The 26,050-nt window shown below is 42.6% G+C and overlaps 1 protein-coding gene across 7 annotated transcripts in view; it reads right to left on the reverse strand.

The window, feature by feature from the left end:
* Nucleotides 1-26,050, reverse strand: part of TBC1D1 (TBC1 domain family member 1) — a 227,580-nt gene that overhangs the window by 62,920 nt on the left and 138,610 nt on the right. For 3 of the 7 annotated variants that reach the window (XR_013766002.1, XM_079152792.1, XM_079152795.1), the window contains 6 exons: nucleotides 24,569-24,697; nucleotides 22,984-23,070; nucleotides 19,747-20,027; nucleotides 17,707-17,868; nucleotides 16,984-17,103; nucleotides 15,979-16,118 (listed from right to left, as the gene is read on the reverse strand). The exons of 1 other annotated variant lie outside the window; for it this stretch is intronic. Coding sequence is in view for 5 of the 6 variants with exons in the window: in XM_079152792.1 (XP_079008918.1) it covers nucleotides 15,979-16,118; nucleotides 16,984-17,103; nucleotides 17,707-17,868; nucleotides 19,747-20,027; nucleotides 22,984-23,070; nucleotides 24,569-24,697 (919 nt within the window). In the remaining variant the exon portion in view is untranslated. The remainder of the gene's footprint in view (nucleotides 1-15,978; nucleotides 16,119-16,983; nucleotides 17,104-17,706; nucleotides 17,869-19,746; nucleotides 20,028-22,983; nucleotides 23,071-24,568; nucleotides 24,698-26,050) is intronic. 3 more of the 7 variants (XM_079152794.1, XM_079152796.1, XM_079152793.1) reach the window with 2 other exon arrangements.

Consider the following 26,050-nt stretch of genomic DNA (forward strand, 5'->3'; position numbering starts at 1 on the left):
TGGTCAAGGTGTGTCCAGTGATCCACAAAGAAGCCCTGTCTGGGCTGTTGCTTGCATGGCCACCCTGGATTCAGGAGAGCTCTCAGCCTCAGTGGCCAACAAGGACCTAATTGTTAAAAACTCCAGCTAGAAACTCTGCTGCCTCCCCTCTGCCTCACACGCATCTGGGACTGAAAAACCCAGCCCCACCCATCCATTGCACAATGCTTATCTAGATGTGATCTAAGGTCGGAATCTGTGAAAGGAAGCCCATGACCTAAATGTTAGGAAATACTTTTGTGCTTTGCTGAGGAGAGGGGATGGGGAAGTCCACAAGATGAAACAAGAGGTTTAAAATAGTAAACCCAGTTCTTCCCTCAACTCACACAATGTTCACTGGGTATATGTGGAAATGTGACCTTTCCACCTGGGAAACCCCAGTCTCACGACTTTCCTTATAATGCCAATTTTCTGCCTGAATCAACTTGGGAAAGCGGCTTTCCTTCCAGGGAGCCAGAACCATCAAGCACCTGGAAAATGGTTCGAGTGGTTTCAGGTTTCCACATTCTCATCTAGTAAATGGAAACAGACTATCTAATCATTGAGTTGGCTTCTGTCCCATAAAGGGGAGTACACTGAGATATGTTTAAAACCTGGCATGGTGGTACACTCTGTAGCACCAGTTACCCAGGAGGCTGAGGAGAGAGGGTCCCTTGACCCCAGGAGTTCAAGGGCAGCCTAGGCAACATGGTGAGGCCCCATCACAAAAAAAGTAAACAAAAATAAAACCTTGATATATTTCAAATGCTTAAATGCAATCTGTGGACAAGTCAAGTTCAAATGTCTTTTGAAAATGGTTTTTGTGATAAGTGAACTTCTTAAAACATTACAACAGTTCTGGAAGTCTCCACTGACTAAATGAATACAGCAAATCCCAGCACACTAAGCTTCCATTTAGAATTGTTAAAAACTGATAGTTATGAATAGGTGCAGTGATGTACACTTATAATCCAAGTTACTCAAGAGGCTGAGGCAGGAGGATCACAAGTTCAAGGTCAGTCTGGGCAACTCACAAGTCCTAAAAGTGATTTTCAAAGTGAAGGAGGTTAGGATGGGAATAGGGAAGCGTAACAAATCAGACCTACGTCCCTGTTCACATGTGAATACACGACCTGATGAGATCCTAAGTGGAATGAGTCACACTCCAAGTACATAGTCAGAGTACACTCTACTGTCATCAGTACTTAACAAGAACCATTTTTTTAAAAAAGTGAAGAGGTAAGTGTAGAATTAAAGAAAAGCTGCCATTTCTGGAGGAGGCATCTTTCACTGACTGATCCCACATCCCTACTTTAGAAGTGGGTGCGATCACTGTGCCATGTTATAGCTGCAGATACTGCAGAACAGGGAAATCAAGCAACTGCTTTTGGCCCAACAGCTCAAAAATGCAAGAGCTAGGATTTAAGTCTGATTTAAAAATCATACTCAAAGCCACGTGCACTGGCACACACCTATAATCATAGCTACTTGGGAGAACGAGACAGGAGGATCACAAGTTCAAAGTCATATTGGGCAACTTGGCAAGACTATGTTTCAAAATAAAATTAAAAAGCTGGGAATACAGCTCAGTTACAGAGTGTGTGCCTGGCATGTGTGAGTACTGAGTTTAACCCCCAGCACCATACAAGCACACAAAAAAATTTAAAAGTAGGCATAGAACCTGAATAGACATTCTTCAAAGATAATACATAAATGCCAACAAGGTTATAAAAAGATGTTCAACATCACCAGTCATCAGAAAAGTGCAAAACCACAGTAACACCTCATACCATTAGGATGTCCCTGTCAAAATAACCAGGAAGAAATAAACACTGGCAAGGATGTGGAGAAATCAGAACTCCTGGGCACTGCTGATGGGAATGTTCGGGAAAAAAGTACAGATGCCTCAAAAAATTAAAAATAGAAGTACCATATGATTCAGCACTCCCACTTCTGGGTATATACTCAAAAGAATCAAAAGCAGGATCTCAAAGAGATCATTGTCACCCATATTCACAGCAGCATTATTCACAATAGTCAAGAGATGGACAATGCTAATGCACAAACCAAGGGTGGCACGTACACACGACGGAATGTAATTCAGCCTTAGAAAAAGGAAAACCTGTCCTCTGATACAATGCAGATGAACCTGGAAGACATTATGCTAAGTGAAATAAACCAGAAACAAGAAGACAAACCCTGCATGAATCTGCTCAGGTGAGCAATCTAAAAGAGCCAAGCTCACAGAAACAGAGCAGAATGGTGGCTGCCGGGGCTAGGGCAGGGGAAGGAGGAGTGCTTGATGGGTATGGAGTTTCAATTTTACAACTGAAAAAGCTCTGCAGACTCATTTACCACGTCATGAATGTACTTAACACCACTGAACTTACACTTAAAAATGGCAGAGGTGGTAATTTTATGTTATGTGTTCTTTACCACAATTAAAGACAATTTTAGAAAATTTAAAACTCTAACTCTTAACCAAGGCACTTCAGCCCATCAGGCCTTTCTGAAGTTACACATGACTTTTTCCCTCAAGTGGACAAGGCCATTAGCAGAAATATTCATCACAACAGGAACTACTAACCAGCACTGAGTTTCACTTTCTTTTGCCTTATGACATATCAAGAAAACAAGGGAGTGCAGGCTAGAATGAGCAGTGGGAAAAACTCACAGGGCCCCTGTTTGAAAAAATTCCATGGCTTGGAAAAGGTGAGGAGGGGAGACAAGAGGCTTGGTGTAAGTGAAGATCTCAGATCCTGGGACATCCTCCCAAAGGTCACAGCAGCCAAAACAGGAAATCACAACATTCCCAACCCTTCTCTCTGCCACATACGCTCACGTCTTTCTTAGGTCTCTGGATGTCTGAGCACTCACACCTCTGCCTTATTTAGTCCACACTCTCATACATTCTGTAGTCCTGCCTCTCATGGAACACAAGGGTTACTCCTAGCCCCACCTTACAAAGCCACAGAGGCAGGGGAGCAAGCCCAAAGCCCTGGAGGGATGAAGCAGGGTGGCACCCCAAAGTGCAGACCCACCCAACCCAGTGCTATAGTTGGCTAACAGGAAGCTGGCCCTAGGCACTATTCCTAAATAGAGGGTAATGAAGCTCCTGTGGGCATTATAGTCTTTGGGCCTCAGTCTTCTCATCTGTAAAATGAGGCATTGGATTAAAAACTCCCTTTCTAATATGAACAGTTCCAAATATTCAGGTCATCAACAATATCAAGTGAATTCACAGCGTTCCACAGACTCAGGGTATTACAATGGGAGCATTTAAGTAAACCAAAGAATGTCTTTTGTCATCCCAGAGTCTACAGACTCAGACAAAAACCAACACAGACATGCAGACCACAGGGACAGAACTATGCCACTTCTAAAAGAATGAAGTGGTAAGAGGATAAGAATCAAACCATTGCTGACCCACGTGGATGAGATGATTAGAGATCACAACCAAAAAGCTGTGAGCAGGGAGAGAGGGGGACGTGGGGTGGACTGGGGTTTGTGTTAATGCGGGATGACCAGAAAAGAAAAAGATCAGCAGTGAGAGGCACCCAGGGCAGCAACTCTGGCCATTATGACACTAAAATTAACCAATGTGATATGTGGTGGTTTTTCTTCTTTTTTCCTCAATACTGGGAACTGGACCCCAAGACACTACCTCCCCAGCGCTGCCCCCACCCCTTTTTAAAAAGTTTTGAGTCAGGGTCTTGCTAAATGGCCCAGGCTGGCCTTGACTTGTGATCCTCCTGCCTCAGCTTCCAAGTCACTGGGATTACAGGTGTGCACCAACACACCCAGATATGTTTGCCTTTCTCACCTCACTGATGACTTGAGATTGTTCTTTAGAAATGATAGACACTGTATCGTCCGAAACTTTAAATGACTTCAACCAGGGTTTAAACCTTATATGCTATACTAATTTAGAAATAGAACATAGTGATTTGGACTTTCCGATTTACAACAACTTAAAAAAAATGCTTTTAGGTTTTTAGAAAAACAATAGAGAAGATGAAATACAGTGTCTTTTAAGTTACTGGATATAAAGTAAAAGGATATAGAAATCATGGACTTTTTTATATTTCCCAAAAAACAAATTCCTAAACTATTCGCTGAAAATATAATATACTAAAATTTTATTTCTACTAGATCTAAAGAAATCTGTAGTCTCATTGAACATTATGCAATCAAGGTTTGGGGACACCTGAAGGCTCTTTCTTTGGGGGTGGTGGGGCGGGATCAACAGATGGCCAGTGGCAAGTGAGGCATCCAAGCCACCTGCAGCTCTGCTATCCCCAGAAAACAAGCGGCAGGAGGGTCAAGAACAAGAAACCCTTCAAAAGAACATCACGTATCTCCAACTTCTGGATTTGATTTTTGCAAATTAAAGCTGCCACTTCCACAACTCGAACTACAGACCATCCCAAGTTTAATAATTCCATGGAAGAAAAAGGGGAACCTCAAATAATTATCTGTAGTTTCAGCTCACAAGAGAGAAATGGTCTTAAAATCAATTTCATTTTTAATAAATCTGATAACATCATGACTTGTGACAGAAACATGCTTCTTTATGTAGGCGAAATGTATTTCAAATGTTCCTTTATTAATTACACATTAATTTTTCCTATTATCAAAGTATTGCATTATAAAATTTTAAAGAGAGACAAGGGAAAACATCACCCATCATACCTTCTCATAACTTCTACAGAATATCAGTGTTTTCTTTGTATCTTTCTCCAAGTGTGTTATTTCTTATATAGCATAATCAAAGTAGTTGTAAAAAAATACTTTTATAATAAAAATACCTATAGCTGGTTAGGTCCAAAATTGTACATTCCTTTATCCAAAAGAAATCAAGTACCATCCATGAGCCAAACTCCGTGGAAAGTCCTAGGTCTCTGACAAGATAGTGTCACTGTCCCCACCAGGCTTCAGGTGGATTTTGCAAATGCACTAAGTGCTCTCAAATGCTTGGTAAGACTTAAGCAGATGCAGGAGCATGTCGAGGCCTCACATCAGTGATGCTTACACCAGCCTGGAGCCCAGGTCCATGGTGTGAGATCAGCAAGGGCTCCCTGGGGGCCTATGCTTGAAGGACACCCTGAACACCTTTGGTTGTGGAACCACATGAAAACTATTTCATCCAAAGAATCCCAAACTCCTGTTATAGGATAAATATATCAATCAAACTCTGTTCCTAGCAGAGGACTTTGACCAATGGTTAGCCAATCTCTACCCAAGTCCTTCAGGTAATAAGAAATTCACACTACTTACCCCTGCACAATCTTACTTAGAATAACCATCAACTGAAAAAGTTAGTTTCATTGTCCCCTGCCTTTGGTAGATAAATGATATAATTACTAAGACCACACCAACTTATGGTGGCAGGGGGCTGTGCCCCTCCTCCCAGCTCTGGCCCACTCCATACTCCTACGACCAGATGACAGCTGGGTGGGTCCTGTGGCCACGGTGGTACCACATTTCTCCCGTCACTCCTGGGCAAGCTAATCAGAGCTGGGCCAATCAGTCCTACCTCTCAAAAACTGCAATAAAACACAGGCCAGCAGTAGGTACATGGCTACCTCCAGAGCTAAGAGGTCACACAGCTCGGGAGTTGGCATGAACCTATAAGGGATGAGTGAGCTGGCAGAACTGGCATGCAGAATAAAGAAGCAAACAGAAGAAAAAAAATGATATGACTCCAAACAGAGAGCTAGAGACGTCCCTGATTCCTGACAACTTCCTAGTTCCCCGCTCTTACCCTTATCTTGATTTCTAAAGTCTTCTTCTGGGTAAGTCAGTTTGAGTCATTTTCTGACTCTTGGAACTAAACAATCATTGATGAAAACAGGCCTACACTCAGCTGTTCCCTAAGCGTCCCCTGAGGAACGCCTACTTGCAATGGGCATGCAGGGATAGCTCAGAAGCTGAAAGCAGCTTCCTGTCTCAGAGAACTCAATCAGGGAAAACAGGATGGTGATACTCAATCAGATATAGATTAATGGAAAGAGATGGGAATGCAGATATGACTGACAAGATTTCAGTCCATTCTACCACTGACTGCCTGTGAACCCTCAGTGGGTCCCATCCCCATACACACAGCCTCAGTACCTTCACCAGTTAAATAAAGGGTTTGGAATGGATGACTTTCAAAGTCACCACTTGCTTTTAGGATTTCTTCAAAGTGGTACACTTGAAACCTCTTACATATTCATAATCAGCAACATTATTTTTAAGAGTGGTGTGGGTTGCCGGCTATCTTGACTCTGTGCAAAGTTTACCACTTCAGTTAGGAGCCAGTGAAACTCAGCACCACCCTGCAACCCTCGTTTGTGTTTCTGAAGGGTGGAGTCGGGGAAGGGCACTCTTGGAGAGCTCATCAGCTCGGGCAGTGTGTCCACGAGAGCCTCTGGGATGAGAGAATGCTGTAGGGCTGTGCTCTAACACTATAGCCCCTGGCCTCTGTGGTTCTGGACCACCTGACATGAGGCTAGTGTGAGCAAAGAAAATTGTTGAGTGTGATTAGTTAACATTCCAGGTTAAACAACTGTATGTGGACAGTGACTGCCATACTAGACAACACAGCTGTGGATATCAACATACAAGCCCTTAAGGGACAACAGGAATAGAGAAGCTGACTATTCCCATGTGGGAAGGAAACAGTGGCACTGGGTCCTGAAGAGGACACTGAAAAGTCTTCCAGTGCCAAAGTACCATGTGGGGTACAGAAGGGAGAAAATGAAGAGGAAGAACCTTCTGGGCAATAAAAATGGTCTATCCAAAACCATGGCTGCCCAAGGAACCCAGCACAGCAGGGGACAGCAGCACATTTCGCAGTCAGTACTGCAGGCCCCCAGCCCCCCACCCTTCTCCTAAGTACCAGGCAAGGTGGCAATGTACCCAGCCCCCTTGTGGCTGGCCAGAAGTCCGTCATGGAGCAGTCTTGCTCTCTGGATACAGAGGGGTCACCCTTTCCTCCTTGATGCTTCCTTCTTTGTTCTAGGTGGAAATGGAGGAGAACCCGAAAGTGGAGGCATCTGGGAGGATGAAATGGAAAGAAAGAAGGGGCTGGGCTGACCTCAAGGAGCCACCAAACCAGCTCTGCTCTACCATTCCAGGTTTCTTCTTATGGGGAAAAAATTAGTCCCTCTTTGGTGACACCCATGGGCAGGCGAGCAGATGCAATCTCTAAATGATGTCAATTTTGGACCCTGGAAGAGAAGTTCTGGACCATGTGAAAACTACACGATAAAGACGGTGAGCACCAGGCGGGGAGGAGGACCCCCACACAGTGGAAATCCAGGGACTGCGCCAGGTGCTGAAGAACAACCACATGCAGCCTGCTGCACGTGGGGACAGACGCCGTCCAAGACTGAGGTCGCAGCATCAGGGACAGTGCGGTGGGGGGCGGGGGGGGGGTCTGAATAAGGTACACATTGGCTTCTTTGAGGGAGGGTGATGAATCTGAAGTGGCCATGGGAAGGAACACCACCTGAAGGAAGGACACCACCTCACCTCTGACTTCCAACCTCCGTCTCACCCGTGAGGTTGAAGAAGCCCACTATGACTACCCTGCCCTCCCTCAGCCCTAACCACAAGCTTTGGCAAGAGAAAAAAAAAGGCTGTAACCGTAGGACTAGAGAAACCTTCCTTCAATCACAGGGGAAGATGCTCCTGCAAACTACAATCCCCAAATCTAGAGCGGCCGAGTGAGACGGGAGTTCACTTTCCATCACAGAAGTCATCAGCAGAGTCCTCATGCTAAAGACTCTAGGCAGGAAGAGGCCACACTCCTCCCCTTTCAGTGGAAATCTATCCTCCTCCCAAGAATCAAATTCACAAGTCTGGCAGTATAATCATGTCAGAATCATGCAAGACCATAATCACAGTGCTCTTGCTTTGGTGAATGAGGTTTCAAATCTTGTTAGGGCTCACACTGCAAATATTTTCATTTATATGAAAGTGATGAAACAAATTTACTTGGAAAAAATCCATTTAGAAAGCAGTTTAATGCACCCCTTGGCTTTATCTCAGGAATTTTACAAAGTCAAGAGCTCCCTGACTGTGCCTAAAGTTGTAACCCTGGAGTTGCCAACTCATGCACAGTGGGCACGCCCAGCTTTGCCCTCTACAGGAGAAAACGTTCTTTCATCTAAAGTGTAAATAACAGAAACCATCCAACTAGGTAGATTCCAATTCTGCTCAAGTTTTAGGATCACCAGTAATGCCCCAAATGTGTGCTTTACAGGCAAGCGTTAACACTCGATTCTAGAATACTTCCAACACAAGACTGTGCTTTCACTGCGACTCAGCCTTTTGCTGCACAAGCACTAATTTAAGTGAGCAAACTAGTCAAAACTCTTGATAATTTATTCCTAAAACTGTTAGCGGTTCATTTCTGTGACTGAGAGAGTGGATGTGGAATTAAGCTCATTCAATCTGAACTTGAGCTATGTGAACTGAGAGATGTGGGAGTCACAGGCACATTATTTAGTCCTTCTACCCCACTGCTTAAAAACAGGGCAGTGACACCTATAATATGTTGGTTGAGTCTAACTGCCTGTAAGTTCAGACACCAAATACTTAATGTGATAAAGACAACTATAATGGTTATTATTGATACTAGATTTGTTTTATGGCAAAGAAAAGAGGATTGATTGGCTATTTCATAAGGTCCTATAGGATCCATTTGTTTTTCAATCCACTGTTTATTTTACTGATAATCCACGGTTTTTGGCCAGCATTTAGGTCAGAATAGGATGTTCTTGTGTTTATTAGCCATTGGGGCTTGAAGAGGATTCAAGTTCCAGAATCAGAGACTGGGGTGAGGTCCAGCAGTGTGTGTTTCCACAGGTCGTGGGGGGTCCTAGGGGATTCCAGGACACACTCAGCTTGAGAACAGCTGAGAGAAATGTAGCACCATGCAAATGCCACTAACCTGTGAACCTCAGGCAGCCTTTCAGGAGCAAAGGCAAGCTGTGGGAGCCCCAGGGAGGCTCGCCAGGGACTTGGCTTCCCCCGTGCTCAGAGGGCAGCATCAGGACCCAAGACAACCTCCCTTTCAGTCTGGAGCAGAAGACAGACAGACAGACAGAGCCAGCCAGCAGGGAAGCCCAGCTGGTGGAACCGGGCCTCTCCCACCCACACTGGCCTCACCACCCTAGCCCAGCCCTCTGGAAAAGGAGGTTCCACATAGGCTAACACTTAAAACCCTTTCTTAACTTTCATCCACAAAATACCCTTCACATCAGTGTTCACAGCAGGAATCCTAACAGCCCAAAGGTGGAAACAACCCATGTGTCCATTGACTGCCAAATGGATAAGCAAAATGTAATATGCCCATACAATGGAATACTAATCTCCATAAAGAGATGAAGTACCAATAACTATTACAACATGATGAAGTTTGAAGGTATTATGCTAAATGAAAGAAGCCAGATACAAAGAACCACATAATATATAACTACATTTACATGAAATGTCCAAAATAGGCAAATATACAGACAGAAAGTAGATCTATGATTGGCTTGGGGTGGGGTGGAGGTTGGTATAGTGCTTTGGGCAATGAGAACTGCAGGAATGTTTTAAAATTATATTGCTGTGATTGCACTATTTGCAAACACACCTTAAAAACAATACTGAAACTGCTTTAAATGGGGGACTAGTATAATAAACGATTTCATCTCAATCAAGCTGTTTTTAAAGAAAAACAAGCCTTTTCTGTCAAGAAAAGCTAATCCAACCATTCCCCAATAGAGCAGAAAGAGCACAGGAGTGGGGAGGGCCAGGACAGGCCAGCAGACACCTGTACTGCAGTAGGTCAGGAGCTGAAACTCCTGGGTCCTGTGAGGACAGGGTCAGCCCCTACAGGCCCTGGGCCTCCTTAAATTTTACACCCAGGAAATCTGCTGGCCTCACCTCCTCCCAGCCCTGACTTTGAGGCTGTTTTGGGTCCAGACAGGCCTACAAATTTTATGCCTCTGGAAGTATTTTCAAACTATTTGCTTTAAATACTTCATGGCTCCCTGTGCCTAGAGATTAAAATTTGAAGGTGACAAATTGAGATCTTCTGCTCTGGGCTTTGTCCTGTGGGCAATCACACACCAGGGACACACTAAGGAAGAACTCCCTGCCAGCAAGCTAGGCAAGGTACTGTAAGCACTGTCAGTGTCACTTGACACCCTGATGGGAGCTAAGGGATTCAAACCAGGCTATCTAACTCCAGTGCCTCTAGGAACCTGTTCCCAAAGCCTTCTTCCCAAGCAGCAGTGACAAGATAATGTCCTCCTATCCCAGCCTGTAGCTCTAGACCTCACGCAAAGCTCAAGGACGAGCTATTTAACCATCAGTGGTTCACCAGGAAAAGCTCAACCAATGCTACCTTAAAAATGTTAATAGGCACAAAAATAGCAAGGCAAGGTAAAAGCTTGCCATTCACTGTGGCTTCCCTGACTTCTAAGGTGACCTGCCAAGAAGCACAACATGGGAAAAAGAATCTACTGCTTAAACTCTAGAAATTCACTGACAATCAGATTCTTGGTTTGCAATACTATATCTTGAACCTGGTCTTTATCCAGCACAGAAAAGCAAAATTATACAGAAAGTAAATTAAGAACAAGCTTTATTAAAAAGGCATGTGTCTTGCTGGCAACTGGAGACAAGCTTTTCCTTCCTTGTTTAGCCCATGCCATAAAGCCCTGTTGAAAAAAGAGAAACACCTCAATTTCAGAACATAGTTCTCTATTCAAGTAAGTTGCGGATGGATAAGGAATATAAATATTACAACAGGTCCAAAACAAAAACACTGGGGCTGAAGGGGAAGCAAGCATACTCTTTGGGGGCACTGAAAGAACAAGGGAGCAACACTGCCATCAAGTGGCAATAGTTGTTCAAGTCACCCTCTGAGGTCTACTGGATTAAGGATCAGAATCCTGGGGAGAGGGTTGGAGAAAAGGAGAAGGAAGGAGAAGGGGGCGGGGGGGGGCGGAGGATGAAGAAAGAGAAGAGGAAGGAGAGGAGGAGGAAGAGAAGAGAAGAAGCAGCTGACTCATGCCAGGTTCCATACCCACACCCATAACTCCAGTGAGACAAAGGGGCAGTCCAGCTTTGTATTTTGAAATCTCCCCAGGTCACTGTGGTGTCCAGTGAAAAGTTGAGAACCGCGGATCAAAACAGAAAGATCAGATACGATGTCACTATGGTGCTAATTTCCAGTAAAGTTTTACTTGCTGTGAGGCACAGGAGTGCACACCTAGGGAGGCTGAGACAGGAGGATCACAAGTTTGAGGCCAGCCTCAACAACTTACTATGACCCTATCTCAAAATATAAAAAGGGTTGGGGATATAGTTCATTGGCAAAGTACCCCTGGGTTCTATCCTCAGTACCATTAAAAAAAAAAAAAAAAAAAAGTTTTACTTGTTATTCTACTAATATCATTCATTAAAATTTCCCAAATGTACATAAATTCCTGTAAATCTGGCCATACACAACAAAAATCATAGTCATAAAATGCTTTTGACATTTTTTACAATACGTCATCATAGCATTCAGATTATATAGTTTTCCCATTACTGTTTATGCCCAAATTTGTATCTAATGTTTACTAGACTTAACCTTACCACAAATGGGGCATATCAACAGAGAAGTACTCAAAACACACACACACACACAAACCCTCTGAACTTCCATTCACTAGACTATTTGCTTGTATAATGGGTTTCATATCAATAAAATGTTCTTATCAACATGAAAATAGATTTTCTTTCCTTTTTCTTTTTCTTCCCAAGACATGTAAACTCTGAAAGCATTTATTGTTGGTAAAATGTACAACATAATCTGAAATCCTTAAGCGAGAAGTATTAGACTAGACTACAATCGTTCTCTAGCACACAGGTTAACAGAAGCATCTGCCTTTGGTTACGTATCATGTTGTGTTATCATTAAGTGACCTTTTTGTTTTGCTCGGCGGTTTTCAACTTTTTGCTGGGCACCACGGTCACCTGAGGAATTTCAAAATACGAAGCTGGATCTGCTCCTTAGTCTCACAGAGTCAATTACGTATTTACATATATATTACATGTTAAATTATTATGTAACAATTATATAATAATTTCTTAACAATAACAAATTTTCTTTTGTTTGATACACTGGAAAAAGAGGCTGTGGAATGTAAGTACCATCAAATATGTAGTCAGAAGCTGCTTTTCAGCCTTGCTAGCTGGCCTGACAATTAGGTTAGAGCCCAGGGCTAAGAAAACTAACACCTGCAGGTGTCCTGTGCCCTCAGTACCATCCAAAGCCAAAACTCCCCACAGCGGGAAATGGCGGCAGAAAGGGGAAGCACCATGTGTGGTCTCATTTGGCACTTCATCGAATTTCCTTCGTATCTACTATCACATGTTCCTTACCACAGCATTTTCCCCACCTCACTAGCTCTTTGCTTCTCCAGACCTTCAACACTTCTCAGAAAAAGGTATGGCTCAGTGAGAGAGCATGTGCCTAGCAGGCTTGAGGTCTGGGTTCCACCCGCAGCAAGGCAAAGAGGACCAAAAAAGAAAAAGTCACTGATAAACCCAAATTGATTTGAGGATTGAGATAGGAAACCCCTTGAGTCAGAGAGCAGCCTAATGGAGAGGCGCAGATAAAGACTAGAAGATCTGGTTTGGACTCACTGTGGCTCCTTATTCTAGGCCCTTGCTGCTCAGAGCATACCAGATGCATGAGTATCCCTGGGGAACTTGCAGAAATGGAGATACTCAGGACCCTCCCAGACCTACTGCATCAGAATCTGCCTTTTAACTAGAATCCCAGAGGTCTCTGAGGGATGAGAGCACTCCTCCTGCCGGCCTTCAGCAAAGGGCTGGGTGGCTCAACAGTGAGACTCTGAAAGAGGCCAAGTGTGCTGCAAGGGCACGAGCATCATCACCCTCCACTCAGGGCCCTTGGCTGTGCCCCAAACACACTCCCAACCTCACAACAGCGTCGCCATGGTTCACTAGCACTCGCCTCTGTGGAGTGAATAGTTTACCAAATGTGGTCCTTTCAAATTCTCAGCATCGCACAAACCTTTCACCCAAAGACCCCACAGCACAAAGAAGAGACGACATGCCTTCCCGGGGTCTCTACAGCAATAGCAATAATGACTGCCAGAAACCTAGAGCCCTGTGCTTTAAATTTAAGGCATCATGAAGCTTTTAGCATCCCATTTCATGATCTATGTTTGTTCTGTTACAAAAGCATTTGTCTTGCTAAGTGTATGAGTAAAAATTGCTCGTTTCCTACTTATGCAGTTTCCTTTTTGTGTAGAACCTGTTGTGCACCTGACCTACTGCCTAAGAGAGAGACATACCCCTTAGAGGTTCAGAATTAAATCCTGCCCTCTTAGGATTTAATTAAAGCTGAAATTCTTTTTCTAAAAAATATTTTTAGTTGTAGATGGACACAGTACCTTTATTTTTATTTTATTTATTTATTTTTATGTGGTGCTCATAATCAAAACCCAGGGTCTCACACATGCTAGGCAAGCACTCTACCACTGAGCTACAACTCCAGCCCAAAGCTGGAATTCTTAAAAAAGATCAACTAGTCACTGATAAAAGAAAAATAGGGGCTGGGGATATAGCTCAGTTGTAGAAGGCCTGCCTAGTACTCACAAATTCCCAGCACTGGAAAATAAAAATTAAAAGAAAAAAATCTGATGGACTTGGGAATGTTTGCCCAGGCTTATTTAGACATATATGAGTAAATTCCTAAATACAGATTAACCTCCTACCTCCTTCAGGCAGTGTTCCAAAGTGTAAAATTCAGATACTTGCAACTTAATTACTTCACAAGAAGATTGTATCTAGAAAGAGTCACACATCCCTGAGTAAATGACAGGCTAACGCAGTTGGAGACAGTATTTGCATAGTCTAATCTCTCTACCTCTGTCCACAGCGCTTGACACTCTCTTTTTTTTTTTTTTCTTTTTTTTTTTGGTACCAGGGATTGAACTCAGGGGCACTCAACCACTGAGCCACATCTCCAGTCCTATTTCATCTATTTCATATTTTACCTAGAGACGGGGTCTCACTGAGTTGCTCAGTGCCTCCCCACAGCTGCGGGGATTACAGGCACGCACTGCTGCATCCAGCTCTATTTCCTCTTCTAAAATTTAGTTGAAGCCACACTCCTTACTAACACTCTGTCTCCAGGCTTTAACTCATCTAAAAAACAGAACTCCCAAATTACAAACAATCCTATTTACCCTTTAGTAGTGTTACTATTCCTAAGCAAACGGTGGATCTTAAATTTCTGGCAGTTGGTCCTAGCAGTATTTTCTGAGCGGAAGGAAGAGGAAGGGACAGTACAAGTATTCCTGTCTCGAGTTTTTCACGACCAGGCTTCCTGGAGTTTAGCCAAAGTGTGCACTGCCAGAGCATAAAGGCAGAGTGGTCCATCACTCTGAGCATCTGACACTGATTTATGAGGCAACATGCTTCTCCACAGAAACATGTATGACCTTCATGCCCAAGAAAGGGGTCTCAGCCACTCACGGGTCGAGGCACTAACAGAGAGCAGAAGCAGAGACTCTTGGCACTGCCTCTGGCAGTACACACTTTGGTAGGGACAGTACAAACTCCACTAGGACCTCTGGGGAAAGCAGCCTCAGCGCCTCTCAACTGTCTTTTTCTCTCCCTCAGTTGCAGTGGACTAAATGGAGGGCTGACCATGTATGCCAAAGTGGTCACAGACCACAGAAGGCTTTGGCATCTCTGCACCCTGAGGATGGGAAGCAGACAGTGGCAGAGGATGAAGACAACTGATTTAGGAGAAGAAAAGACACAAACAGAAATCAATCTCCCACCCCTCTTCTGCACTCTGGTTCCAATGCTAACTAATGTGGAAGGAGGAGAGAGAGAGCTGATGGCAGACAAGTCCACACATAACTCTCAGAACTGTACTTTTCATCAGAGCCAGACCCTGGCCAACAGGGAGACACCTGAGCAGACCCACGTGAGGAAGAAGCCTGCAGGAACTCCCTGTGGCTGGAGCTCCACAACATGACGTACAGCAGGCCACAGCCAGCAGCTCATGCTGGGCATCCCTGGCTGAAGCCCAGGGCAAGTACCAGTCAGAGCTGAGCTGTGGAGCACACCGGCAAGCTGAGCTCCTGCACTGCATTAAACATTTTAAAACCCACATCGTCAACATATTTCAGTTTTAACAACCAATTCCAGTGAGGTCTGGTCACCTCAATACTGGGGCACCAATCTGAAATACTGAAACTGATTCTGCTGTGCTATTGGTTTGGGACTGAAATCACAGCTCAAGTCCTCCTCCACGGCTGTCTCCGCCTCCCTCTGCAGCCTGTGGGCTAATCTGGAGGACTGAGGCACTGCCATCCTGCTCATGCAGGCAGAGAGGGGAATCAAAGTTCCGCCACTCAGCACAGTAGCTCCACCAAGGCCCACAGCTGGAAGGTGCTGGCAGAGTGGCCCCAGGAGGAGGGGCTATGGCAAGAGAAGCTGAGTGCCAGGAGCACCAGGGACCGCCACATCATGGGAGGGAACTTTCCACTGGAAACATTCACTTTGATTTTGTTTCCAACGTTATGAATTTTGAATATTTTTAAAAATGTATCAGTAAGGACATCATGCTCCTTTGTTTCAATTGGTGTGGTAAAAGGCACAGACTAGACCGCAGGTTAGAAATTCAGATAGCTCGATACAGCTCACAGCCCCTAATGCGGGAAGACTGCTGGGATCCGCGTGCTGCCTCCGTCACGGCCCAGGCTTTCCCACAGAACGTGGGAGCGCTGCTACCCTGAGCGAGTTTTAATGCCCTTCTCCAAATGCACCTTCAGAGCCGCCTCGGTCTTCTGGATGCTGAAGAAGCCAGCTCTCTGCCCTCGGTCAATCCAAGGGGCCTCCTGGGGTCCTGACACTCTTCCTCCATTTCACCAGGGGCAGCCTTACCCTCGTATCTTCCGGGGGAGTCGCACGCCTTCTGTGGGGTGGCCACGCGCAGGAAAATCTGCTGCCTCCACGAGTGCCGCCGGGCCTTCACCGGGGTCCCGCCAGAGTCACCGAGGTGGTTTACTTTGGATTCAAAGTCCCTAAAATTATAAGGTAGTGGATTTATGACTGGTGGGGAAGCATTAATGTTTTTTTCACTTGACTTTTTAAAAGCAAAACACTCAATTATGAATTATTTTTGCATGAACAATTCACTAGTCACAGCAGTTTCAGCACATTCACGGTGGTCAGTATTCCTAAAGGTCTGCCTTCCTACAGGCCATGAAAAGAGCGGGAATGCACACCCTGAAACAGTTTCTACTGGAAACGGTGTTAAGAAATGCTCCACAGATCACAGCTTCCACTTCAGAAAACAGAAGCTGCCTAGAGGGGGCGCTGTTACAAGGACCCTAGGACCCAGTCCGAGCGCAAATATTTTCTCAGCATGGGTCTACATAGGGTCTACACCTCCACAACTGCCACCAAAATCGAAAAGCTGTGGTTTAGCTACATAGAACCATCCAGGCAATCATTATGCTGTTGCTTGTTGGTGACGATGGCTTTGTATTTAAAACTACAAAAGGAAGCATGATTGACAATATTTATAAATAACAATTTAATCATAAACCATCTTCCTATTCACAGGACCACTTGGGGAGGTGGTTGTAATTTACCCTTAAGTATGGACACACAATAGAAGCTATCTCCCCAACTTAAAGATCAGACACACTATTTAGGACAGCCACAAATGCTCCACCCAGTGACACTGCTCTATGACATTAATAAGAAACTTACATCAAAACTGGAGGGCACATTTTTTAAAAAGACATTCAGTAAGAAAAAAACATATGAGAAAGAAGATACAATAGATTTAGCTTGAGTGATTTTTTTTACATGGCATTAGAAGTTAAAATAACCCCATATATCTAACAGTTCCAGGTTTGATATATCTAAATCAAGCCCTACCTTTTTGTGTTCATAAAGTCAGAGGTGTTATTTTCATCTACAGGAGCCAGAAATTTTAGAAAATTTGGCACAGAGGAGGAAGAATGAAGTTTTTTCCGCAGGGCATTACGATACGAGATGCTGAGAGTTTGGTCAGAAAGTTTAGGGTAAAGAAATATAAACAAAGTAAAAAATATAAGCTTCAGAATTTTAAACAACACACATTTTCATTCTACTGCTAAGAAAAGTAGACCAGATAAGAAATTTAAAATAGTTTACAAATAAGATTCAACTTTCACTTTTAGTCAATAAGATTCAATTTTAAATTAATGGAATCAATGAATGCATTTTTTTAAATGTCTACTTTATAAATGACTCTTTCTTTCAAACTGAAAAAAATAATAATTTTCCTGACAGAAAGTTTCTGATATGGCACAAACGGTAGTATACAAAGTCAAATGAAGTTGCTCATGTGTGTGTTTGTGTGTGTACACCAACAGCAGGGGAATATGAAAATAAGTACATACAAAGTCTGCCATCAAGACTGTTTTCAATATTTTTAAGAAAATTAACAATAAAATTTAAACAACAGTGAAAATAGTAAGATCAAATCTAAACAAAACTAAATGCACACACAAGCGAGGGTTGGGTGCGCTGTGTGGCCATCCCCCCGGCAGGTGCTCAGCCAGGGTGAACTCCCGGTAAAGACAGACGACACTGAGCTTGCCATGCGAGTGTGCTCACCTCTTCGGCACAGCATTCCCACTTTGTTCTCCACTGGAATTATGTTTTAGGTACTTAAAAAAGTTTGGCGAGGAGGCGGAGGGATTAAGACGAGGTGGAGGAGCAGGCATGGAAGGCTGGCCTGAGCAAGGCTTAGACTCGCCCGCAGGTGGATGGTCCATGCTAAACAGCAATCGGAGAGAGCATGGGGTTAGAGGGGAAAGGGAGGCAGAGGGGAAAAGGGAGGCAGAGGGGAGGGCTGAAGCAGGAGGAAGAAAGGAAGCAAAGGAAGGAGCATAGAGGGCTGCCTTGTCTCATCTCTCAACACAAACTATACAGAGGCACAGGGTTCTTCCCACTTCTCTCCCACCTCTGCTCTCCCCAGCAGAGGCATTTTCCAGTGAAAACAGCGCATACCAGAGGTCATTCTTGATCGTTCCCACTTGTCTATGCTCCAGTGTTATTATACTTTTTTCTCTACTCCCTTTCTGGCAACTGACAGGAAAAAAAATTTTAATTACAACAAAAACAAAAGAAAAAGAAAAATATCCAAGGTTTTAAAAACCTATTTCCTTTTGAAACAATATCCTGCCCTACGTTTCAATGTCTTACTTCCTACAGTCAGGAGAAAAAAGAGTTTGCAAGAGGGAAAGCAAGCAAGATGACCATTCTAGAGAGGAGGACAGCCATTTCCCTGCCCTTCTCCCCTCTCATCATCGATGTCAGACATGATCCAGTTCAAAGCTACATTCTTAAGGGAGAAAGGAAAGACAGTGATACTGAGTTGTGGCATCTTAGGCTGTGTGCAAAAGAAGGCTTGTCAGAAGAACCAGGACTTTCCAGATGGCAGTGCTTCCACTACCAAAAATGCCAGAAAGAGAGGAGTGGGTGCACAGGAGTCAGGCAGAGTAGAAGTAGCACGTGGAGAGGGTGCTGGGAAACAACAGAAACTTATGTGGCTACAGCCAGGTCACGCCGTTCTCAATGTAATTATTAAAAAGTTGCTGGTGGACGACCTGCTTCTGTGATCACAGTTGTCCAGCTGAATTCAAAGAACCAGTGATGCTATCCAATGAGTGACTAAGAACAGAGTCGGCAGGCTCTGCTACATGAGTCCAAGGTGGTGAATGAATGTCACTTTTTGAAACATTTCACACACCACTGCACACACTCGCACAGCTACACCACGCCTGCACTACCTCCACAGGTAGTGCAAACCAGACAAGCTCTGGAGCTACTGCTGTCACCAGAGGAAGGCAGCCATCATTTGCAGGTCTGGCCCTAATTCATACTTACCAGCTGAGTGCTTTAAAGAGATTTTTAAAGGTAATTCTGTGTCTATTCATAGTCTCTGGCACTTAGGATTAATCACTTAAGGGGCCTGGAAGGAACAGGGAAAACTGTCACCATATTCTTCACCCTTCTTTATTCCAATTGTTCATTTGAAGCCCAATTACTTAAATTTGCAAATCTTGTTACAAGAATCCAGAATTCTGAGAGTGCAAAAAATTTTAGACAATCCAAGAAATTTTAGATAACGTCTACTCCAAGATTTGCTCAGGTCACAACTAGCTGAAGAAAGATGGAGAAACAGAACCCAGGCTACTGGATTCATCCCTGTATGCAAGGCCTGCCTCTCCCACTCTGCCCGTACAAATACAATGCCTCAATTCCACCACAGCTCATTCTAGGTCTCCAAGTGAGAGTCTGCTCACCCACTTGCCAGTTTGGTCAAGGCCAGCTGCCAAGTTCCAAAGTCAACAGTCTCTCTTACATTATTTGAGGAGTAATTCTACATGTTAAGGACCATTCTGCTCAGTTTTACTTGCTCCCTGACAATACCCTCACTTGAACAGTAGCAAGCATCCCCTATCTGCAAACTTCCTAGGGGAACTGAGGAGAATATATCACTGCTACCAGTTTTATCTTTTTAAGCCCAGAGTAAAACCTGACTCAGGTTTTTCTTTCACCCAGTAAGCATCCCTTGGACCCGCATACCTGGTTAGTCAGATACATCCCTGCTATTTACACAACACATTTTATGTTTTAAACAAATCTTACTTTCGTTCGTGAGGCGTCTCTGTGCTCACTGAGTGATACCTCATAAGTTTTCTCTGAGAGACCCCTGGAGAGCCCTGAGTGGGCTCTGGAAGTTCTGGGCACCCCACTGGGAAATGACTCAGGGTGTTCGCTCGCCTCCGGAAGGTCTGCTGAGGGGAGAGCGAACCAGGCTCTTCTGTGAAATGGCCCTCCGAGTCACTGGACAGGTCATCTGAAGAGCCAAGGAGCTTGAAGGAACTCTCAGAGATGGGCAAGGCCTCCTTGTCACCCACAGACGGCTCCTGGCAGCAAACAGACAACAGATCAGACATACTACAGGGGAATTTGTGGAACTTAGAAATCTCTACTCCCAGAGGAGGAAAACATTTTAATATATAGACACATCTGATTAGAACTCTTTCTAGTGGTCACCAAAAATATGACATAAAAATCCATCTTGTCAGAGACACAAGATGCTAGTCAGCTGAAGAAATGGGGAAAGTGCCCCAATTCAAGAATCGGTCATCACACGGCTATCCTGAGCAACACTATGAGTAGTTCCTGGAAAACAGGGGTCTCCTACACTTTCAAGTGGCACCAGTGCTGTTCACCTTGTCTCTGCTGTTTCATCAAGTTTATCTTTGCCAAGTGTGTTCGCATTACACCTCAAGGCTCTCTCTGAATCGGATCTAGGTGCTGAGGTTTTACTTGGTAAACTTGCGACTAAAACCTAGCTTTATTATTCTTAGATTTTGGAAATTTTCTCTATAGACACTTGTTATGATTCAGGGGAAAACGCTCAACTTCTTCCTGCACCTCATTTTCTTATCTACAAATAAGAGAGTACACTGAAAATTTACCTCACTGTTTCATAAACAAAGCAAGATAATACAGCTTAAGTATTTTGTGTGCCATAAAACGTAATACAAATGCAAGTTCCTGTTTCATTAAGGACTGCCCAGAACTGAGTTCTCAAACATTAAGAATCATAGCAACATTTAACACTGTATGTTTTAAGATGCTGTTTTCTTGAAGGAATGAACCACTACCATTTATGCACACCAGTGCTCAGCACTACATTCAAGACATGGCAATGGCCAATACATTCTTATCAAATCAAAAAATGACAAAATAGAGGAAGTGTACCAGCAGGCCCCTACTGAAACTGCTAGGAGGGACAGGTACATCAGCATAAACAGACAGAAAAGGAATGAGTGCATCTAATGCTGTAATGGAGAACCTAAATTCTACCTTTTCATTTGATACACAGTTGAATACCTTTTGGATGATAGATATTGGGGATTTTAACTTCAAAGAATTAGTTTATTAGAGAGGTTATATATGCTTAATTTTATAGGAATTACATAGGGAAAGTTTAGTTCCCAACATACTATAAATGTTATTTTTGTAATAAAATTTTTCATTCTTTAAAACTCTATATTTCTGAAGATCTCTTTGAGGATTTAAAATTTTGTTTAAGATAACATATCACAGAAAACAATCTCCATCATGCAAACTTATTCATCTAAATGTGGATTAACTTTCCTCTGATTTATATGCAAGAGCCCTTAACTCATAGCTTATTTTGTCGACTAAAGAGGTCAGATATAGTGCTTCTTTGCAACTGGAGGATGATCATTTATTAGAAGAGATCCAAGTATGTACTTTACATACTTGGGGAACTTTACAGCAATTCCCCAGTTCAGGATTAAGAAATGAAAAAAGTGAAGAAGTGCACCAAACATATACAATCTATACAGTAGCTTCTGAAAAGTTTCATTTCTCTCTTATGATTACTCTAAAAACTGAAGCTACTGCATATATTTCCACCTTGGAAATGAATAAAAAGCAAGCAATAAGACTTCCTGAAATAGTCACTTGAGTGGCTTTCTCAACAGTGTCTACCTGATGCTGGGGCTATTTGTATCTTTTATCTCTGACCTACGAGGTAGGCTCCTAAGAGAAGGTGCTATGACTTACTCATCTATGACAGATAAATCATAACATTTCTACCCTTGGACTCCAGGGCAGGATCAGTGTGTATTAGATGGAGGCTAGATGACACTGTGGTTCACTATATTTTAATTCAGAAAATCACCTTTAGAAGACTGAAATCTAGGGTCTCACTCCCCAAAGGGGGTCTATAGGCCAGCAACATGATCTTCGCACTGGTCAGAAATGTGACATTTCAGACTTCATGCCTGACCTAATGAACCTGAATCTGCACATTAACCAGAACCCCTACCTTAAAATTTGAGAAGCACTTAGTAAGAAATGCTTCTCAAACCATACAGTGTGGCACACTAGTAGGTTAGTGGTATCAATTTAGTGGCCTTTCATGAGCAGTTTCTAAATAAAACAGGTCAAAAAAAAAAAAATACAAGTATATATTGCATACGATTCAAAGTAAATAACCATTTTGTGGATTTTCAATTTCATGTGCATGTATAAACATGTTTGTGAACTACATCACAATGTTAAATGTATTTCTTACTGTTGGTTATGGCCTCAAAACTTTGAAAGTCACACATCTAGAAGAGATCACAGAAGAATTTAAACCATTCCTGTGGTAAGGAGCTGGCCTCCACAAAATTCCTCATTCTTGCATCAGAGCATACTCTGATAACAGAAAGAAAGCTGGCCTCTTCAGCAAAACCCCAAACCCACTTTTTGGCAATTATGTTGCGAAACTAATCAGGTTCAGATATGCCTAAATATCTAGGAAGAAGGATATGAGGCAAGGACATATACCCGGGCTTGCTATCAAAGAGAACTATATACTACTAAAATTGTGTTTGGTGGCAGGGAAGAAGAATGAAGCTAGATGCTTATTTAGAAAAATGTTAATGATTACAATCACGGAGCCACCTAGAGGATAAAGTTTCAGGAATTTCAGTAGCGTATTACTCTGAATTCACAAACCCCCTTTTGAGGTTCTCTCAATTTTAATTATTTTTATTATTGGAAAATCTACTTGGGAAAGAAATTTTAGCTTAGTTGTCTAAAATTGTGATCGTTTGTTTATGGAACAGCATCTGCTTTTTAATGTAAAACTTTTATGTCATGGTAGAACTACATGACAGGCCCTCTACCTGCACCAAGAAGGCTGGAAGCACCATTTTTTTTTTTTTTTTTTTTTTTTTTTTTGTATGAGGATTCTTTTGTTCTTTTCAAAGGAGATCTATAGTTAGAAGATGAGCGTTGAGATAACTGTTGGCTAGTTTCTTCAGTACCATAAAAAGAGATAAACATGCTTACTTTGCTGATGTTACTTAATGTGCTAGACACAGAGCTGTCCAGATCCACACTGGTAGAATGTTCCTGCAGGCCTTTGGCTTTATTACCCTACATGAAGAAAAGGCAGTTGAGTTATGACCCCTGAGGCTTTTGCAAAAGCATCAGCTACAGGCATCTTGTTCTATTTATATGAACTCCAGAAAAAAACACCTACTGAGAATTGCTGCTAAGCATTATAAACATTAAGAAAATCAACATTTCTGTCATTTTTTTTTTTTTTTTTTTAAAGTACCACTCCAGGCTAAATGTTTCAAAACACTTGTGGATCCAGTCATTTGGCAGGAAAAATAGGCTGGAGAAAGACAATCCATCTACGAAGAAAAGCAGGTGCTCAAGCAAGCACTCTCTACTCCTCCTTCCCAAGTCACGAGTCATCACAACCAGCCAGCTGCACAGCCTGCCAACATTCTGTCCCTCTGGAAGCTCTCGAATGCAGTCCTTGTTTTAAAATTGAACAGTTTCTAATTATCTCAGGGGATGTTTAATTATCTCAGGGATGTTACAAATTTTGTCAGAAATATCTTTGAACAAAATAAATTTTAATTTTCTTTAAATAAATAAAGCACATTTCAAAGGGAATTTGCCATAAAATCACAAAGAATCACAACGAAATAGTGCAAGCTCCAAAAAGGTGTGAAACTTGGGACAGAAAATCAAATGTTGATTTCTCAGAAGTGTCACCAAGGCTATTTTATACTCATGGAATTGGGGCAGGGAGATTTCTTAAAGAACTCCCAGATGGATACGTATGTGTACTTTGTTCTTCCTCTGCAGCTATAGTTGTTAACTTTTTTCTGTAAACAGTCAGAAAAGCTTTTATGCACTGTGAGTCATATGTTGTCTGTGGCAAGTACTCAGTTTTACACAAAAACAGCCTTAGACAACAGGAAAGTGGATGGACATAACTGTTCCAATACTATTTTATGTACAATGGAGGTGGTTGGGTAGACCCCTGCTACAGAGTTCCAGACACCTAACAACAGTAGCTGACAGGAACTGGTTTTTTAAGTTGTAACTAAAAACCAGGAAGAACAAAACCCACAACACAGTCTATCTGTTCTCTTTAAGGGCTGGTCAATGAAGAACACTATTTAGGAAGGAGGAAAAACATCCCATGGGATAAAATACAAAAGACTGGAGAATATTTCTTTTAAAACCCAGACTGAGCTGGGCACAGTGGCACACACCTGCAATCCTAGCAACTTGGGAGGCTGAGGCACAAGGATCACAAGTTCAAAACCAGCTTCAGCAACTAAGTGAGGCTCTAAGCAACTTGTCTCAAAATAAAAAATAAAAAGGGCCAGGGATGTGGATCAGTGCACCCCTGGGTTCAATCTCCAGTATCAAAAAAAGAAAAACAGAAAACAGACTGACTTAAAAACAATTTAAAATGTAGATAAAATTGTTTTAAGACTGAGAAGACATAAAAAAGGTTGTACATTTTTTACCTTTATGATGAACACTGATATAATAAAATCATAGAACTGAATTTCACACTTTCTTAAAAAGTGATTTAACTTAAATTAGAAGAAATTAGGCCACTTACCCGGGACAAAATACTTTCTAAAGACTCTGTTAAAGATCTCTTTGCTTTGTTTTTCAGCATATCTAGCCTAAATCGAGTGGCACTGGCTGGCAATTCACTTCCAATATTCTCTGCTGCAATCTGTGATGCCTGAAAACATGAGATCATGAAGAGTTCAGTGATGTTAGCTTCCTTAAGAAACTTCTAGGATTCATCTTTTTGAAACCAGGCCATCATTCTGAATTTGCCTGTGAGCTCATCTGCTCCTTAGTGAAATGACTACAGATTCAGGAGAAATTTGTCCTCAAAAGCTTGCTTTGATTATCCCAAGCAAAATGAGGAAATATGAAGCCCATCCGTTAGAGGAGTTCTCTCTCCCTTAACTAACAATAATATAAAACTGAAATCATAAAGGAGTTTGACAACCACTAAATGTAGTTTACTGCTACTTATTAATAAGGAGGTATGTTCAAAAAGGAAAAAAAAAATGAAAAAACCTAAATTAAATTGCTTCTTATATGGATTCTCACCCGATTGCTTCCAGCTAGACAATTCTGTTAGAAAAACACACAAATGGGCTGGGGAGATAGCTCAGTCAGTAGAGTGCTTGCCTTGCAAGCACAAGGCCCTGGGTTTGATCCCCAGCACCGCAAAAAAAGTGTATGGCAGGAAAAACACACAAATAAGCAAATGCCCAACTACTCTGAATTCCAACACATTCTTTGTTGTAGTTATTACATATGTCACACAAATAAAAAAGTGTAGAGACTACTGTAACAAATACCTCTGCTACCACCCAGGTTTAGCCAAGCTCACATTGCCAGGGTTAGAGGACGGAGCTAATACCCAGGTCAAATGCCTCACACTGGTCCCCAGCCATGTGGCCTTGTTCAGCTTATTACCTGCCCTCTCAGTTCATCACTTGAAGACTGAACTTTCCTCACAGGGCTGTTACAAGATGTTAATGAATTAACACACATTAAAACACTTGAAGCAGACTGGACCTCAAAATGTTAGCTTTCATGCCAACATCTACTCTATATGCCTCCTACTCTTAAAAGGAAGCATTACAGACATCCTGAAATCCTGTGGTCAACACCACCCCACTCCATATAACCAGTCTCCTAAATTTGGCTTTTATATCAATTCAAATTTTGTACATTTACATGTATGTATCCAAAGAACATAAATGTTGGTTTATGTGTAGCTGAAACTTTAAAGTTTACTGTACAAATTCTTCTGTAGTTATCTCTCTCCTTGTTGTTGTACTGGGGATTTATCCAGGTGGACAAATGTTCTTTGACATCTGACATCAGAGTGTAGTACCTCAACTATAAATCCAACTTATTCATGTTCCTCTTGTTAAACATTTGTCCCCTTTCTTTGCTCCTATGAAGGAGTCTGCAGTGATCGCTCCTATACAGACGTTCTTCCACTCATATGAAAGGTTATGCAAGGTAAATCATTAGGATGCCCTTGCTGGGTCACTGAAATTATGCATCT

This window comes from Sciurus vulgaris (assembly GCF_902686455.1).
Source record: "Sciurus vulgaris genome assembly, chromosome: 9".
In the NCBI taxonomy this organism is placed as follows: Eukaryota; Metazoa; Chordata; class Mammalia; order Rodentia; family Sciuridae; genus Sciurus; species Sciurus vulgaris.